Raw genomic sequence first — 20,220 nt, 5'->3', positions numbered from 1 at the left:
ACTATATCAATGGAGATACAAAAAGAGGAGATAGATACATTGTTGAAAGATTGGTAAACTGAGGACTATGTGGAACTGGCACCGAAGAGGAATTGAGGCCTGGAGTAGATCAGCCATTCTGATATTGAATGGTGGGGCAGGCTTGAAAGGCAGAGTAGCCTATTGCTGCTCCATCTTCATGTGTTCTTGTGATTTGGGGAGCTGAAGTGCACGTGAGGATTACATAAATCGGTGTATAATCCACACTTTTACTCAGCTGTTTACAGTGGTGTATACATGCCAAAATACACTGTTCAACAGATCAACCTTAGGGTCATCTTCTTTCTTTCCCATTGAGATGCCATAACATTGAAAAATAATTACACACATTCTAAAATCAAAGCCATTTCACGTAGGAGAGAATGACAAAAAGAAAATTAAAAAAAGTTTAATTTCCCCTTTGTAATAGGAGTATTTCTTGAAATGAAATTCTAATTTTTGACAGTATAATTACTACGGAAAAATGAGTACTAATGCTTTTAAAATGCTTCATTAAATGGCTCATTTGAATTTATTTTAAGTTGTGAAATTTTGTTTAAATATACAATTTTAATTAGTTCAGATGAACTGATACAGTCTGGATTCTCCAGTGAATTTACTTACAATAGGCAGTTGCATCACTTGAATGCCTTTTAAAAGGTGGTTTTCAATGTCCATTTACTAATTTACAGCAAATAAATGTCAGCCAGGCAACTGGTATAAACTTATTGCAGTCTAAATTTCCCGCTGTCTTCCAAAGCTGCTGTTTTGAAAAGGGCTAATATATCTCTGTACTTACAGCTCTTGGATATAACATGCAGTGGATCTTAACTGTCCAAACATTACAAATATGTATTTGAAGTCGATAAAATTTGATGTTTTACCTTGAGGCAATCATGCGTTGCAATGTTTAAGTACATTTTCCGCACCACAGTGATACAAGATTACTGTCAAATTAGAACTTCAACCCCCAAACCCTACCAAACTTCCACTAAACTGCCAGGTGCTTGACAACATGTGAGAAATGAAACCGGAAAGCTTTAGTAGTCGTCAGTATCTAAAAATCTTCATTATTTTTCAACTAACTGGACTGCAATAATCCACTACGTGCATTTCAGCATTGTTGATAACCAGAAAGTTAGCATTTTATATAAAAATATATGTGCGGGGCAGTTCTGTTTAAAAGGTTTGTTGGATGTTACTTTCATGAGGATTAAGTTTTATTTTCCTGAAGAAATTTAATAATTTGAAAGGAATTTTTACTTTCTCTGTTGCTATTTGTTATAATTTTTATCACCTAATTAGGTGCTTAATAAAGCAAAAGAACATTTATGTCAAAAGACAAACTGCTGGAGGAAATCAGCAGGTCAGGCAGCACCTGTGGAGGCAGAGGAATGGTCTCAAAACATCAACCATCTCTTTGTCCCCACAGGTACTGCCTGACCCGCTTGAGTTCCTCCAGCAGCTTGTTCTTTTACTCCAGATTGCAGCATCTACAGTCTCTTCAGAACCTCTATGTATTTGAATTTTCTGTCTAATCTTCTAAACAGAGTGGGAAATCATAATCATGACTAAATTCATATTTACCACTTAGTCATTGTTTGTCTAATAAGTAATAAGTAATGTTACTGTCTGTTCATGGTTTGTTTCCGTAGAAACAGCTCATTATTGAAAACTACTCTGAAACATTTCCAAATAAATGAGTTTGCTGCAATGCTATTGAATTGAGTCTGACCTTGAAGTGTGTTTCAGCTGTGAATCTTTCTCATAATCAAGCTGGAACAATAAAATTTGACTATAATACAATTGCTTGCGTTTCAATTGTTTGCAGATTCTTTTATTAATCAATTACTTTATGTACTAATTTATAGTAAATGGAAATTATGGGAGATGCTTGTCTCCATTCAGTGTGCACTGTAACATCTCTATTACGTGGAGTGCAATGAGAGTAGGAAGGAGTGGCACAGAATGGAAGATTACATGCAGGTCAGATCAAAAAACCTTAATGCCTTGAAATAGAAAAGAAAATTGCTAGATTGGACAGAACAAATGTGGAACTGAGGCAGAAGGTTATGGTTTAATACTCGCTTTGGGACTATATTACATTCTGGATGTACGCCTTCCGTGTTCCTTCTGTATGGTATGGAGGGAGTGATGAAATGCTGGAGGCTATCAGTTAAGACAATGAAATAAGACTCTGTCTCCCCTTTAGATAAATACAAAAGATTTCATGACATTGTATGAAGGAAAAGCTGTTCTCTAAATGTGCTGTTTAACATTTCTGCCTATATCAACATCACCATGAAGTCATAGAGTCGGAGTCATACAGCACAGAAACAGGCCCTTCAGCCCACCATGTCCATGCTGACCATCAAGAACCATCTGCATTAATCACATTTTCCAGCACTTGGTCTGTAGCCTTATTTATCTTCAAGTGCTCGAATAGATACTTCTTGAATGTTGTGAGCATATTCGCCACACCACTCCCTCAGGCAGTGTGTTCCAGATTCTAACCACCCTCTTGGTGAAAAATTACTCTGTACCTCCTATCCCTAAACCCTCTAGTTTTCTACACTTCTGCTGTGGGGAAAAGTTTCTTATCATCTGCTCTATCTTGTCATAAAGAATATTTGTTTATTGCGTATTCATCTGAATTGCTGCTTATGGGTCCTTACTACATCAGTTGCCTAAAAGCACCTTGCCTTTCAAAAGCTCAAACATGTGATGTGAATTGCTTTATGATGTTTTGAAGATGCCCTGGATTTTTAATTATTAAGAATATTGAGGAAAGAGGATTAGTGCCGGAAAATGGTGCTGTTGTAAAAGATAATCCATGAATTTATTGAATGGTAGAGTAGGAACTACTCCTGCTTGTTTCTTATGTTCTTATGATAAGGACACATGCACTTATCTAAACACATTATATCTGCTGAGAATTTTTGAGTCAAAAGTGGCAGGTCTACATTCAGATATGACACAATTCAGTCTCAGAGGTGTGATGCAAAGCAGGAAGGTTATGTATCTGTTCATATTTGGAGATGCCAGAATGCTTTATTCTGCAACTGAAAACTCATAACTCTACATGGATTTGGCCTTGGATCAAGACACCTGTAAATTGTGCATTTCAGCAAAAATTGCTGGACAATACTTTCCCAGTTTAACTTTTTTCATTTTATGGAAGCCATCCAGAATAGTAGCTAAATCTATAAGAAGTGTTTTGCTGCTTGAGATCCACCCCTTGCCTGTCTTGCCATGTGGTTAAAACCCTGATACAGACAGACAATTCAGAAATACAAGACAGTTGTTTCGCTCCCATTGTGATGGCTGGACTGCAGCCAGTAAAATCCAGCAGAGAAGAAGCGCAGTATACAACCAAACTCTTTGGGCCTGAAGTTTGAGAAATATGGACATTCCGTCCTTCTAGTGCTCCAGTGTCCTTCTAGTGCCCCAGAAAAAAACAACCCAGCCTCATCCCCCGCCACAACGTGAAAGGCAGCTGCCCAGGACAGGGCCAGTGCTGATGACCCTTTGTTTATAAAACTGATGCAGGAATTATTGGGCAGGGAGCCATCTATTCAACTTTCCATCCATAATTTAAAACCTCAAATATTAGTGTACTAAGTAATAATTTCCATTGGAAATGGAAACATCATCTCTTTCAAATTACACACTATTCTGATTTAGGAAAATCACTTCATCTCTGGGTCAATTTTCTAGAATTCCCTAGCCAACACTGCAATGTGAGCAGCATGACCACAAAGACTAGCAACTGATGGAAAAGACTGACCATCAACCCTTCGGAATAATAAGTGCAGTATCTCAAGAAGGCTATGGACCAAGTGCTGGCAAATGGGATCAGTAGAGATGGGTAATTCAAAGTCAAAGTCTTTATCACTCTGTAATGCTCAACCTAGAAAGATGAGCCTGGTACTAATTGAACACTTGCAGCTTCATTTTGAAAATGCCCAAATTGAGGAAGCTTTTATCCACGGAGTCTATAAATATTGTGCAGGGAATCCTTACCAACCTCCCTTGCAGGAGCAGCACAATTGGTTCATTCATAATTACATCATTCATAATAGCAATACATTAGTTTGAAAATATTTTTAAAGCTGCTGTGACCTCTAGGGTGATAACATTATTCTAAACAATTCCTTCTTCTCAAGCACACTCCTAAGCAATTCCTTCTCTCTTAAAAATTGTAATCATAATTCCTCATCCAAATAACCCACCCATGACCACTGTCACCACTTACTGCCATCCTAATCTAATTTGCCATTTCTTCCAAAGCCTTAAACTATGTTCTTACCCTCAAGGTCTATTCCTATATTGTTTCATTTTCTCCAATCAAGTAGGCATAATGGACTGAATGGTCTTTTGATCTAAAAACAGAAAATGCAGGAAACACTCAGCAAGTCAGGCAGCATCCTATGGAAAGAGAAACAGGGTTAATAGTTCAGGTCAAACACCTTGTGACAGAACTCATTCTTGAACAATTGAGATTAAATCTTTTTGCATTTACTAGGTATGTAGTATGCAGCAACCTTTAAACATGTACTTAAAGAAGGAATTGCTTGCTTGAAGTGAGTTGCTGTTGATTGTTCCACATACAAGCACACACCAATGATATACGTTCAGCAACCTTTCTGAGTCCACTATTTAGATTGATTGAACCTTTGCAATCACAGTTCCCATTTAATTCAATAGCCTTCATGTCTTTCGTTTACTCCTATTACAGGCCAATCAACATGTCTTCAACATTAAATGGATGGAACAAGAATAACGAACCCAGTGTATTTGTCTTTTCTTAATATGCATAATCATTCTTTCAGTTTGAGCTTTATTAACTACAAATTACCAACATAAATGTACTTTTCTCTTATCTGACAGTATATAAATAAGGGTAATTTTAAAGCACCTATTGATTGACATGTGTGATATACACATCTCACTTTCCACTTATATATGTTCCTTATCTATTTTACACTTGAGTAGAGTCTAAGCCATTCCACCTCCAAGTAACCAAGGCCAGTGCAGTAAAACTGCAAAGAGCTCATTAATTCAGTTATGGTTCCTTTGATCATCCCAGCTGTTACTTCAATAACTGTGTTAACTAGAACTAATGCATGAAAACCTTTGGGGATCAGTGACTTTATTGACTGAAAATCCAGACTTGCCAAATAGCTTTGGCGACTCCAGATAATCTCAGGCAGATGAAACTTGTAATCTTCATTTTACCTCTTTCATACCTATGTCGTCTCACATAATCTATCAATGTGCACATGCCAGGTGTTGTTACATTTTAAGAATGCATTGATGAATCCTTCAATTTACAGCAGCCTAAAGCATCAGCCATTTTCACAGCCACAGCAATTGAAGAGCTTTTATGCTAATGTAACAAGGCCATGCTTCCATCGAACTGTTGTCAAAAGCATAGTTGCCCAGTGCAGTGGAATACAATGGTATTAGCTATCCAAGCTTCCCTGATTACAGTGATGTGCTGCTTCTTTCACTGCCTTGCAGTGGAAAGAGAGTGTTTTTTTTTGAGGAGCGTATGTAAAGCAACAATCAAACAAAGCAAACAAAGTGAAATAAACTGAAGTGGTAATAAGTGGTCCTTTGAGAATTCTTATGACCTTTGACAAGTCTTGGTTCAGTACATTAATTATGAGATTCCAGCTTACTACTCCCAACTGCATGGGATCCAGGGTGAGATAGCAAATCGGATACAAAATTGGCTTGGTGGTAGGAGGCAACGGGTGGTAGTGGAGGGTTGCATTTCAGAATGAAGACCTGTACTCGGTGGTGTGTTGCAGGGATTGGTGCTGGGTTCTTTATTGTTCGTCATATATATGAATGATTTGGAAGAAACTGTAGATGGCATGATTCGTAAGTTTGCAATTGACATCAAAGTTGGTGGTATAGTGGACAGTGTATAAGCTTACAATAGGATCTAGATCAACGAGAAAAAAGGGCAAAGGAATGGCTGATCAGACAAGTGCGAAATGATGCATTTTGGGAAGTTAAACCAGGCCAGTACATATACAGTGATTGGCAGGGCTCTGTGGAGTGTTATTGAAAAGCAAGGAGTTATGGATCTGGCTTGCCTACTTCCCTTACCTACATTGTTCCAACATGCCAGAGGCTGTTCACCTTGGAGACCTGCTGCGGATACGGGAATGGCCCGGCGCGAGACTTACACCATCTCCCCCGGATTTTCAAGAGTGTTATTGAAAAGCAAGACCTTCCCTGAAAATGGCAACACAGGTAGACAGATCAATGAAGAAGGCGTATGGTATGCTTGCCTTCATTAGCCAAGGCATTGATATCCGAGCTGTGGCATAATATTGTACAAATTGTTGGTTAGGCTGCACTTGGAGGATTGTATGTAGTTCTGGCCATCACACAATGGGAAGGATGTGATTAAGCTAAAGAGTGCAGAAAAGATTCACAGCAATGTTTTCTGGACAGAGGGCTTGAGTTATAATGAGAGATTTGATACACTGGGCTGAGGGGTGACCCTATGGAGATTTGTAAAATCATGAGGGGCACAGATAAGATAGATGGTCAGTCTTTTCCCCAGGGTTAGGGAAGCCGAAAACTAGAGTGCATAGGCTTAAGGTGAGAGGGGAAAGATTTAAAGGGGATTTGAGTCAAAATATTTAAAAGGGATTTAAGGGGCAAGTTTTTCACACAGAGGGTGGGGGGTATGTGGAACAAGCCATCAGACGGGCTGCCAGATGGACAAGTACAATTACATTTACAAGACATTTGGACAGGTACAAGGATAGAAAAGGTTTACAGGGATATGAGCCAAATGGAGGCAAATCAGATTGGTGTAGATAGGGATCTTGGTCGGCAAGGACAAGTTGGGCTGAAGGGCCTGTTTCCATGCTGTATGACTCTATGAATCTAAATATGAAGCCTTTGTCCCTTCAGTGAAAGCAGAGCAATATTTGAGCTACATATTTTAGACTCTCGTGTCTGCAGATAAACTCTGCACACACAAGTTTTTGTTTTAAATGAAAGGGACAAAAAAGGGTATCTCCCTCCTGTTCACCACTACAGTACTTCACCTTCCTAACAATTGGCATTTAGCTTCTTATTACAGTTAGAGTTCCAGGAGAGGTAGACAGTTCTTCTTCCTCAGTTAACTAACAGGGACATCTGAGAATATACAATTAAATTGAGATGTGATGTGTGTGGTGAACTTGGGAAAAGCAGAACCCTTCATTCTTCAAATTCTCTCTTACGGGTGTTTTGCTCATGTCATGTTTGACTATTTATCCATATGTTTCAGCAATTTTTTCACAGAGTACATTCTCCCATTTATTGCTTATCTTTCTCAAAATGTAATATTTCAGATATTTCATTAGTTTGCATACCTGACCTATCAGGGCTTCCTGCAGTCATGTGCAGTCTTCCTCACAAAAACACATGCTATTTTGTCTTAATAAAATTCTATGATTCTGTTAACTGTATCCAAGTCTAAATTATATTATATAAACTGTGAACAGTTTATTTTTGCTTCAGTATAGATTTATTTGCCTTGGAATGGTTTGGGAGCAAATGCAATGTACAGAAATAACAGGCAAGAAGAGACTACCTGACCAATCAAATCTGCTGACTGAAGCGTCGACATTAGTTTACACTTGAGTCATAGAGTCATACAATGTGGAAACAGGCCCTTCAACCCATCTGGTCCATGCCAACCAAGATTCCCATCCAAGCTAGTCCCATTCGTCCCCATTTGACCCATATCCTTCGAAACCTTTCCTATCCATGTACCTGTCCAAATGTCTTTTAAAGGTTGTTATTGTACCTGTCTCAACCACTTCCTCTGGCAGCTCATTCCATATACATACCACCCTCTGTGTAAAAAAAATAAAGTTGCCCCTCAGGTTCCTACTAAATCTTAAACTGATGCCCTCCAGTTCTCAATTCCCCAATCCTGGGGAAAAGATTGTGCATCCATCCCATCTATGGCCCTCATGACCCCACACACCTCTACAAGATCACACCTCAGCTTCCTGCGCTCCAAGCAAAAAAGTCATAGCTTGTCCAACCTCTCCCATGGCCAATAAGGAAGGAAAGCTGGAAAATTCTTCTCCAACCTCAGTAGACAAGCAGACCTTCCCAGGATTGAGGATTTTTGTTTGTACTAAGGGCAAAATAGGCTCCGTGTTGGCACATGCCATGGAAGTTGGCCAACCAATGTTGGTCCATGGAATGCCCACTTCCAATCTGGGCAGTCTAACCAACATCTTTTTACCAAAATTTCATTTTCTATCAATCAACTTTCTATCTCGCCGCTACATTTTCTCATCAAATATCTGAAATATTCTTATAAAGCTGTTAGGAGTTATCTTGAAAATAGCCTGTTTACATTTGTCACGTTTCTGATATCAAATTTCTTACTTCATGACACAAGGAAAAATTGGGTGGTGTTTAAATTGGTCTTCCAGTTTCCAACTGGGTGGTATATGTTGAAACTGCTCCCTTGCAATTTCACAGCAACAAACTCAGCAACAAAAATTTCACAGCCAACAATGAAGGATCTTCAAATTTAATGACTGGTTCAAGTGCTCAAAAAGCAAACAAAAACTGTAGATGCTGGAAATCTAAAATGAAAACAAAAAATGCTGGAAGTTCTAGTGCTCTGCTACATTTGATTCTGAGAGGGTGTTTTATGTACATGTGCTTCAGTGTCTAATGTTAAACTGTAGAGATGATGTTTCAGAATTTTGTGGAAAATGTTGTGAGAATGTACATAATTTGTTATGATCTTACTAATCTTCAGTGTTGAAAGGCATTTTAAATAATGAACAAAAATAATCTATTAGGTAATGGGATATGGGGTCTTTTTTGAGGTTACAGGATAACAAATAATCATTACATCAAATCTGATGCAAACAATCATGGAGCTGAGGTGAAATATGTTGTATTATTAACATCCTTTGTTTCTTGCTCCATATCACTGTCCATCATTACAAGGATAAGGTGTGTAATCGTGTAGTTATTCCAAACACACATTGCCCTGGTTGCTAAATTACAAATGGTAATTACAGCATTTGTTGCTAACTATGGCTTTAAATGTAGACCCAGGTGCCTTTTAATACTCACTTAAAGAACAGTCAATCCAGCTTAATAGAGCAGAAGTAGAGTTTGATGTGGTCTTGTGCTTCTACATATAACAGTGCAAATTGACTCTGTTTGTTTTATTGGATAACCAAGATAATTCATTCTTTACTATTGTTCTGAAGTGTGATATTCTGTCCAAATTTGTATGGTTTAATTGAGTTCAATTGGTATGTAATTTTAATTTTAATTTGCACCATCTTGATATTTACTCTCAAGGTTACAATGTGCATAATGTTAATTATTGTTTAGTGCATGCATCTATAAAAAGGCTGCAGTGAAGGCTGAGCAACAATACTTCCCCACCACCACCACAACCATCCCACAGAGTTTTTTTAAACATTTTTACTCTCTTCAAGGAAAATGTGCACTTTATGGTAATTAATATTTCAAAACCTCATCTGTCAGTCATCCCCTCATATAACCTCCTCTCAACCCATTCGCCATCACAAGCTACCATTCTGCCTCCAACCTGCTTTTCCCCATCAAAGTACTAAAAGGTGCCATAAAAATAGAAAATGCTGGCTAACATTTTAGGTTGATGGCTTTTCATTAGACTTAATGAACTGTCATGATGAACATATTGTCAATTCTTAAACACATATTCATCTTCCTGGCAACAAGAAGTTTGAATCTCTTCAATCAGAATCTCACCATGATACTGAAGGGGCTGGAATCAAAGTCACAAACATGAACCATTGTGATTGTGACAATCCTTCTAATTCTCTCTGTTCTTTTATGCACTCATAAAAATACTGACCGCTTCCAATTTTCCATCTTGGGGTGACTGCCAACACCATTCATAATATATCCAGCTGTAACTTAAATATTTCCAGTAACGAAGGACTGTGTACCAAAGAGGACAGTACAGGTGTTCCGAAACCGGAAACCATGGATGAACTGGGAGATCCAATCCCTACTGAAGTCGAGGACTGCTGCACACAAATCTGGTGATCCTGACCTGTGTGAGAAAACGAGATACGACCTTCGGAAAGCTATCAGGAATGCCAAGAGACAATACCACTTCAAAATAGAGCCCCAGACCAGCCGTCAGTTATGGCAGGGCTTACATGCTATAATGGGCTACAAAATGAAGAAGGGCTGCATAGTTAACAACAGCGCATCTCTTCCTGATGAGCTTAACATATTCTATGCACATTTTGAACAGAAGGGGAGTGGATTGTCACCACCCACCCTGATAGCCTCCAGTGCAGCTGAACCCGTGGTCATCGTCGAGGATGTAAGATCAGTCTTAAGGAGAGTGAACACGAGGAAAGCACCTGGCCCAGATGGTGTGCCTGGCCGAGTGCTCAGATCTTGTGCTGATCAGCTGGTGGGAGTATTTGCATACATACTTAACCTCTCCCTGCTTCAAGCTCAGGTTCCCACCTATTTTAAGAAGACCACTATCATCCGGTACTGAAGAAAAACAAGGTAATGTGCCTTAATGACTACCGACTAGTGGCTCTGACATTCACCATCATGAAGTGCTTCAAGAGGCTGGTCATAGCACATATGAACTCTAGCCTCCCAGACAACCTCAACCCACTACAATTTGCCTATCGCCGAAATAGGTCTACAGCAGACACCATCTCCCTGGCCCTACACTCAGCTCTGGAGCATCTGGACAGTAAAGGCACCTGCATTAGACTATTGTCTATTGACTACAGCTCCGCCTTCAATACTGTAATTCCAAGCAACCTCGTCACCAAACTCCAAGACCTGGGACTCAACACTTCCCTCTGCAACTTTCTGACCAACAGACCTCAATCAGTGAGGATAGGCAACAATACCTCCAAGCATGACTATTCTCAACACTACTGCCCCATGAGGCTGTGTCCTCAACCTTCTACTCTACTCCCTATATACTCGTGACTGTATGGTCAGATTCTGCTCTAAATCCATCTACAAGTTTATAGATAGTAGGCCATATCTCAAATAACGATCAGTCAGGGTACAGGAAGGAGTTAGAGAGCTTAGTGGAATGGTGTCTTGACAACAACCTTGCCCTCAATGTCAACAAAACAAAAAAGCTGGTCATTGACTTCAGGAAAGGGGGCGGTGTACATGCACCTGTCTACATCAACTGTGCTGAGGTCGAAAGGGTTGAGAGCTTCAACTTCCTAGGAATAAACATCACCAGTAGCCTGTCCTGGTCAAATCACATAGATGCCACGGCCAAGAAAGCTCACCAGCGCCTCTACTTCCTCAGGAGGCTAAAGAAATTCGGTATGTCCCCTTTGACGCTCACTAACTTTTATCGATGCACCATAGAAAGCATCCTATCTGGATACATCACAGCTTGGTATGGCAACTGCTCTGCCCGGGACCACAAGGAACTACAGAGTTGTGGACACAGCCCAGCACATCACTGAAACCTGCCTCCCCTCCATGGACTCTGTCTATACCTCTCACTGCCTTGGTGAAGCAGCCAGCATAATCAAAGACCCGACCCACCCGGGTCATTCTCTCTTCTCTCCTCTCCCATCAGGCAGAAGGTACAGGAGCCAGAGGGCACATACCACCAGGCTCAAGGACAGCTTCTATCCCACTGTGAGAAGATGATTGAATGGTTCCCTTATACGATGAGATGGACTCTTGACCTCACGATCTACCTTGTTGTGACCTTGCACCTTATTGTCTACCTGCACTGCTGTTCCTCTGTAGCTGTGACTCCTTACTCTGTAATGTTATTGTTTTTACCTGTACTACATCAATGCGCTCTGTACTAATTCAATGTAACTGCACTGTGTAATGAATTGACCTATATGATTGGTATGCAAGATAAGTTTTTCACTGTACCTTAGTAAGTGACAATAATAAACCAATACCAATACCAATATTTAGCTACCAGATCATTACATCTAGAGTCCACAGAGCTTGGCTTAGATTGAGCTTTTGACTCAAGATCAGTAGGTTGTAGTTTCAAGTCTCATTCCAGGACATGGGACTTCAGCACTCAGCTGACGCTGAGCGAGAGCTTCCCTTTAAGTGAGGAGTTAAACTAATTTAGTTGAAGCCAAATACTTCATGGCTCAATTTGAAGGAGGTTGAGAAATGTCTAATGTCACCAAAACCATTCACCTTGTTTCATCTTCAAATGATCTGATTGTCTGCTTGACTGGCACTCAAAGATTTACTCCCTCCATAACCGTAAATTGTTACTTCATAGTCTACCACCTTTAAAATACACTACAGTTACCACTAAGGCCTCTTTGATAGTACTTGCCAAACCTCTACCTTTTGGAAAAACGAAGTGCAAGGGAACCCTGCCTTTTGCAAGTTGTCTTCCAAGTGACCTCAGTTCCTTCATTGTTTAAATCTTGGAGCTTCCATTCCATTAGCATCATGGAATGAATAATAAACACTATTATTACAAGAAACACCCAAATCCTGTAAAGAATGTAATAAAGCCTGCATTTTCCTATGTAAAAACCAATTCACAGCTTGTGGAGCACATTGAGGCATTTTCAGCAAATGATGTTTTATATAAATACATGTCCTTTCTCCACTGAACAACTTGCATTCAACTTAATTCTAAATGTTTTCTCCTCCTGTGTCAGAAGAATTGCAACACATCTGTAAGATAGATAATACTTAGTTTTCATGTTATTAAAAAGAGCATCATTCTTTTTCATATATTTGCAGGAAAATACAGACCATAATTACTATACATCAAGAATTTATGGGCCAGGAGATGCTGCAACTAAGGAACTATGGGTAAACATGGAGCAAATGGAAAAAGACAAAGTGAAGATTCATGGGATCCTATCAAACACCCACCGACAAGCTGCAGTAAGTGAAATCTATTATAACCAAATAAACCAAATTTTCAGATTAACAAATTTAGCTGATCCATGTCAACCGCTTTGCTTTAGATTAGTGTTGGAAAAGTTTCATCTCTTCAAAAGTACTCTAAACACAAACTAATTGGCAGCTGCACAAGTTGACAGGTTTTAGATAACTGAAGACATAAACCAATGTGAGGAAAATGAGGTTGTGTGGAGCTGGGGTCATGGATCAGCCATGGTCTTCTTGAATGGCAGAACAAGCACATTGGGCTAAGTGGACCATTATTGTTCCTCTGTTCAAGAGTTACGGAGTTAAGTTTAGAGATGAGTTAAAGCTTAGTAAAAAAAAACATTTGAGGATGGGAAGAGATTTAACAAGTTGGCAAGTTTCAGATTTGGATTCATATCTTGATAGCTAAGAAATGGTGGAGGAGAGGAAAGAGCTAAGTTACTTGCAGTCAAATATTTCATGGGCACACTTCCAGATCTTTAACAATTATTGTTTTATATTGCAAAACCATTGGGGCACACTGTGGCACAGCTAGTGGAGTCATTGCCTCACTGCGCCAGAGACCCAGGTTCAATCCTGACCTCAGGTAATGTCTGTGTGGAGTTTGCATGTTCTCCCTGTGAACACATGGATTTCCTCCGGGTGCCCTGGTTTCCTCCCTCATCTCAAAGATGTGTGGATTAGCAGGTTAACTGCCACTGTAAATTGTCCGTGGTGTGTAGGTGTATAGGAGACTCTGGGGAAGTTGTTGGGAATATGGGAGAATGAAAATAAAACATGATTAATATTGGATTAGTATGAATGGGTGCTTGATGGTCAATGCGGATTCAGTGGGCTAAAGGCCCTGTGTCTGTTCTGTATGACTGTATGGCTCTAAAACTCTATTAAAATTCTCATCTTAATCAGCAATATATAATCTTGCACTGGTCCAGCTCTAGCATCTTTCATACTCAGCATAGAAAAATTATGTAAATGTGACTTAATGATGCTGGTCATAAAAAAACTGCATGCCATTTATTCTGCTGACATAATGTTTTTGATTGCTTCATACAGAGGGTAAATTTGTCCTTCGATTTCCCATTTTATGGCCATTTTCTGAGAGAGATTACGGTAGCCACTGGTGGTAAGTCACTTTCAAATTTTAATTGAATTTTTTGGCTGGTAAGAATAATGTGAATAATATTAGTTGGGTCTGATGTTGATTTTATACACATTTGTTTTATGCAACCATCCTCCACTCACTCTGGAGAAATTGCCCTGCTTTTATCATGAGAAATTCTAAACAAATTGATTTTGTTTGCTACTCATAGCTATGAATGCAGCCATAAGCTGTCTCTCCTCCAATTCTTTGATACAATATCATCAATAGTCATTATGACTTGTATATAAATTCAATGCTCGTCATCCAGCCTCTGTGATGAGAATCGAAATTCAGGATCAATGACCACTGCCCCATCTACCTACCCCCTTACCAATCAGTAGCATTAAATGTGCTTTGGCTTGGAATTTTGGAGGCAATGTAGAATATACTGGTGCTATGATACAGTGCATTTAGAACTACCAATCAGAGATGAATCTTTGGGCAAGTAGGGCTAAATTGATTTACATTTTCATCTTTTTCAACTTTCAATTTTCTGACTAATTATATTCTCTAGTATTCCTGAGGTTTCTTAATGCAGTACAGTTTTACTAGTACTGGCAGCATTCCAGGTACCGTGCATAAAAGAGTAGTTTTGAAGACTAAAAAATGTATGCATTATTTGTCTGTGTGATGGAAAGGGAAAAACAAGGATATTATCATGAAAGCAGTGGTTAAATACAGCATGTTCCTGACTTACATAAGAGTTCAGTTCTGGAAGACATTCTGTAAGGCAAATTTTATTTGAGTTAGATTTCACTGGAGGCACATGTATGTTTACTTTCTTAGTATAATTTGATAGTAGTATGTTTCTATATAGTAGTATGTTTCTGTCGTGTTCTACGTACTGCCTGAATGCACTGTATTCAGCAATAAATTGAAAATAAATTATATAGACTCACTAGAAATAAAAATAAAAACTCAGTGACTAACTGGGAACTAATTTACCGTTAACCTCACATAGCTTAATTCCTAATGTTGGCAAGTTTGAATGAAGGAGGCAGCGGGTGTGATGATGCAGCAAGCTAATTAAATGAAGGAGGATAGGGCTGAGAATGGTTGTGTTAGTGCTCCTGAAGTTGAAGGTACTGGGCTAGAGAGGACTGCACAGTGGCCATTTCTTTCATCATGGATAGCTTAGTAGCAGCATACATCATCTTGGACCATCCTACTGACCTTGGCAAACCTGGTGGCATAGGGGTCTATCTTCTAAAGACATTGCAATCTTATGTTAAAGTGCCTATATGACTTGCCTAAGTCTTACACTGTGAACCTTTTTGACTGTTCAACCCCTAACTTTGTGGCCACAAGTAGCTACTGCTTATGTATGCCATCCATAAACAATTATGCAACCTAGGAAGTGTGTGTATTATGTGGTACAGACCAGGTTTATTTTTCTTGTGGTTTACAAAAAGTCGAGAGATGTATAGTTAGGATAGGGAAGTGCTGCTGTGGTAAAAGATCAGTCATGATCATATTGCATGGCAGAGCAGGCATGGGAGGCCAGATGGCCTACTCCTCTTCTATTTCCAAAGTTCCAATGATCTTTAAATGATGACTGCACGTTCTTTAACATTTCAAATGACATTCTAATTTCTTGATATATTCTTGATTTTTCAACTTTACATATTTTTTCAGAATGTGGAGCCAATATCTTAGATGGATGTATTAGGTATCCTGTTAAATATCCCTCCAGAGCTTTATGCATTTCTAGAATTTTTTTCAGTGATATTGTGGGCAAGATTGATCACTTTGGTTTACACAGATGAACCACCTGGAATGAAGACCAATCCTAATAAAAGTTTATAAAATTATGAGAGGCATAGATAGGATAGTCAGACTCTTTTTCCTAGAGTAGAAATGTCAAATACTAGAGTACTAGAGGGCATAACTTTAAGGTGAGAAGGAGAAAGTTTAAAGGGGATGTGCGGGAAAAGGTTTTTACACAGGGTGGTGGGTGCCTGGAGCACACTGCGAGGGATGGCAGATACAATCATACCGTTCAAGAGGCTTTTAGATAGGCACATGAATATGCAGGGAATGGAGGGATATGGATCACATGCAGGTAGAAGGAATTAGTTTAGTTTGGCATCATGCTCAGAACAGACATCATGGACCAAAGGGCCTGCTCCTGTGCTGTGCCATTCTATGTATGTTCTATTCCAGGTGGTTCATTTGTGTAAACCAAAGTAAAATTTAATCATGCTGATAATGATAGAGGAAGTGTGTATGTGGTTTACACAACTGTTGTTTAAAAAAAACAGGCAGTAGGATAAACTATTGTTAATATTTGTAATGAAAATAAATCTGCGTTTTCTTACTTTGGTGAGCATTAAATATCATTCAGTAAAATAAATATTTGGTGCTATTTTGCCAGGATGTCAAAAAGTCAGTCTATTATCTTGTACTAAGTTGAAACATTCATCACGCCATTTAATTGCAGCATTTCATTCTACAGTTATTATAATATGGATCTCATTAGTGCAAAAATGTAAGCTAAGCCTCTTCCAGAAAGAGGAGTTATTGCACTAACAGATACATGGGTGGATATTTCAATGAGCTGTTAAACAATTGGCAATAGTAAGTCAGGGTGGAGTTTTAAATCAATTAACAAAGACTGGATAAACATGCTTCAACTTAGTACAAGATATAGACTGACTTTTTGATGCCCTGGCAAAATAGCACCAAATACTCATTGTTTTTGAATTATATTTAATATTAAGGAGTGCATGCTGAAGTGAGTAAACGCAGGTTTATTTTCCCACCAAACATTAAGAGTAATTTATCCTAGTGCTTGCATTTTACTACACTTGCATAAAACAGAAATACATTTCCTCTGGTAAATGAAATATTGCTGAGCATTTGATGTCTATGAAATTCTGCAGTGGTCAGAATTCGAAGGTGAGTATTGATTGAGGATGGGTACCTTGGAAGCAGAGCAAAGTTTTAGGGCCTTAATAATAATCCGAATAAAATCAATAGCACTGATTTTGTGACAAAAATTTGTGTACCCATGAGGGAAATTTCAGTAGCACGCAGAGAAGTGACTGATTATCAGCAGTTGGCAGACAGTTTGAGTAATTCCTCAGGCCAGTTATTTTCATTCACATATGGTTATAAAAAAAGCCTTGAAGTGACCCTGTCTTGTCAATCTTTAGTATCCTGAATGCAATTTATTAAGTGGAGTTGCTTTGGTCCACAGAGAATTTGCCACAGCTTATTTTGCTAAAAAGTACATTATAGAAGTGTGAGGTTATTTAACCATGTTTAACACTCTACTATTTTCCTCTTCCCTTAACTGTCTGGAACATATTTTGAGGGTGTTACAACTCCATTAGATGGTTAGGAAACTAAATTTTATAAATCAAAACTGAATTTGCAAAAATGTTATTTAAAAAAGAAAGTATATATTTACTTAGTTCATAATATCATGCCTATTTTGGCTAGTAAGCTCGTTATTTTAAATGTTAAACATTGGTTTTATTTGCTTAGCTTTCTGTAGATATGAAACCATTTCCTTTTCCTGTGCCTGCATAATGTGAACTATGGAACATCCTTAAATCATATTTGAAGGCTTCATGTGATGTTTTCAAACGAAGCACAATTCCCTGAAATGTATGAAGCCAAGCAAATTGTTTTTTTTCAATGAGGCCAGTATCTGAAGAATAGGGTTTGAGACTCTTCAAGTGTTAAATATATTGTGGGGGTTCTCAGCAAAAACTGATGATAAGCATCTCTATGAAATCTGTTGCTAGCATCTTCTTTTTATCTATCCCTAAAAAGGAACTGAATAAAAGCTAATTGTAAAACAAATTAAAGTTTATCAGTTAAATTATAGACTAAGAACAAATAAGTCATCAATCCATGGGATGTTATAAAGTGGAGAGAAGATATTACTGTCTAGGTCAGAAGGCCATGGTTGAACAAGGAAGATTGGATGAATATTCATTTCTTGATAAATTTTGGTATCCTGGAACATTTCCTCTTGACAAATACATGACATAAAGTCCATCATAAAATAAATCAAGTAGTCTGTTTAAGGAGGCAATTACATTTAAGGAGGCTAAATTACTTTTATATATTCACTTTTTTACATTTGTTTTATCAGTGGCTCATTAAATGCAGTGTGTTTTTCAGTATTCTAAAGCAGCAACATTTAGGCATTTAGCAGATGTTTCATTAAGTGAGTAAATGATGTTGTCAGCATCTGCAACTACATTATGTAATTTCTACTGAATTGAAGTTTTGCAGTTAAATAAGGTGTCCATTGAGTGACATTCCTGTGAAAATAGTGTTTTTTTTAAATGATTTCATTTAACTTTATATATTCAAATCAGGAGGGGGAGAGTGGGGAGGAATCTAACATCTTATGTCAACCTGAAGCTTGAGATAAATTTGGCTTTGAGTCCTGTTTGAATGTAAGTGTTAACCCATGGGCATAAATATGAGTGAACACTTTCTCTGTAACTGTAACTCTATTTTCTACATTCTGTTATTGCTTTTCCCTTTGTGCTCCCTTGATGTACTTATTTTTGGAATGATCTGTCTGGGTGGCATGCAAAACAAAGTTTTTCACTGTATCTTGGCACGTGACAATAATAAACCAATTACTGCCAAATTGCTTAGCTTCAGCTTCCAGAAGATAAAGAAGGTTAAGGTGACTGAAGAGTGCAAGAGTGGGAGGAGATCTAAGCTTTACTCTGGGTCCACAGGAGCGTTGCTCTCTCTCCTGATCTTTGTTCCTGTTTCAGAAATGCAGGCTAACAGTACGATTTTACATCTGTTCAAACCTTGGGGAAGTAATGTGATCCTTCAGCTTTCACAGATCCTCACATAAATGTTAAACTCCATGAACTCCAATGTGCTGAAAGGTGAATGGTCCATTCTAGAGCACAGATAAGATAAGATTGAAGTAGTATGAAGCAGGAGCAGTTCTGCAGGTGACAAAATGCCAACTATCATCAACAAGTAGTGTTTCACAAAATATGAGGAACAGGTTCCAACTACTCTTTCAGGTGCTGAAGAGCAATAAGGTGGACAAGATGGAGTCTTCAGCCAAGCTGATATGGCAAAACTGTGAAACCTTCTGCAAAATGTGACCTACCAGAAGGTTAATATAGGGATAAATGCCATTAAATTTCCTGTTTGTGATCAAGTCTGCACCAGTAGGGTGCCACTATCTCCTAACAATTATTGGTATTGGTATTGGTTTATTATTGTCACTTGTACTGAGGTACAGTGAAAAGCTTGTCTTACAAACTGATCGTATAGGTCAATTCATTACACAGTGCAGTTACATTGAGTCAGTACAAAGTGCTTTGATGTAGTACAGGTAAAAACAATAACAGTACAGAGTAAAGTGTCACAGCTACAGAGAAAGTGCAGTGCAATAAGGTGGGAGGTCACAACAAGGTAGATCGTGAGGTCATAGTCCATCTCATTGAATAAGGGAACCGTTCAATAGTCTTATCACAGTGGGGTAGAAGCTGTCCTTAAGTCTGGTGGTACGTGCCATCCCTACGAGGATGTCAAGCATGATTAAAAGGCATGTCAACTTTATTGTTCCTGTTCTGGTCGGGGCTGTCTATATTGGGAGACCACTGGGATTTCAAAACTTTACCAATTAGAATGAATGAGCACTGTGGTACTTAGCCTTTTTGGATGCTTTATGGAAGTTACTGGAAGAAAGGGAATGCTTAGTCATGAGTTTCTAGTTTAGAATCTTCCTTCCTCAGCAGAGGGAATGAGGAGAGAACATGAGGTCAGATAGAAACCCATTAGCTGCTCCATGAGAGATGGACAGGAGGGCTTGATAGACTTTCTCTGGGTCCCTCTTCCACCAGGACCTTCTGTGTCATACCTGAGATCCAGTCCACCCTCTTCCTCAATCACTGAGGTCTCCTGAAGCCTGCTGCTGTCTGTCACTGAGCACTGTCTGCACTTCCAGTGGAAGGCAATGCATGGAAACCACAAATACTGCTTCTTGAACATTTCTAGCAGCCAGCATCTGACTGCTGAACCAGCAGGCATTTGTGTCTCTGCCTCTAGCCAAGTTCAAGTTATGGTAATTAATAACTTGGAGTTTATATGATGTCTTTAATGTAGTAAGCTGACCCAAGCTGCTA

The 20,220-nt window shown here is 38.7% G+C and overlaps 1 protein-coding gene across 1 annotated transcript in view; it reads left to right on the top strand.

Moving 5' to 3' along the window:
• Positions 1-20,220, top strand: part of LOC127570634 (plexin domain-containing protein 2-like) — a 348,836-nt gene that overhangs the window by 176,440 nt on the left and 152,176 nt on the right. The window contains 2 exon segments of the mRNA XM_052016376.1: positions 12,805-12,951; positions 14,011-14,080. Coding sequence (XP_051872336.1) covers positions 12,805-12,951; positions 14,011-14,080 — 217 coding nt within the window.

This window comes from Pristis pectinata, chromosome 5 (genome assembly GCF_009764475.1).
Source record: "Pristis pectinata isolate sPriPec2 chromosome 5, sPriPec2.1.pri, whole genome shotgun sequence".
In the NCBI taxonomy this organism is placed as follows: Eukaryota; Metazoa; Chordata; class Chondrichthyes; order Rhinopristiformes; family Pristidae; genus Pristis; species Pristis pectinata.
Note: the sequence above shows the minus strand (reverse complement) of the source record. Positions and strands in the feature narration are given on the sequence as shown.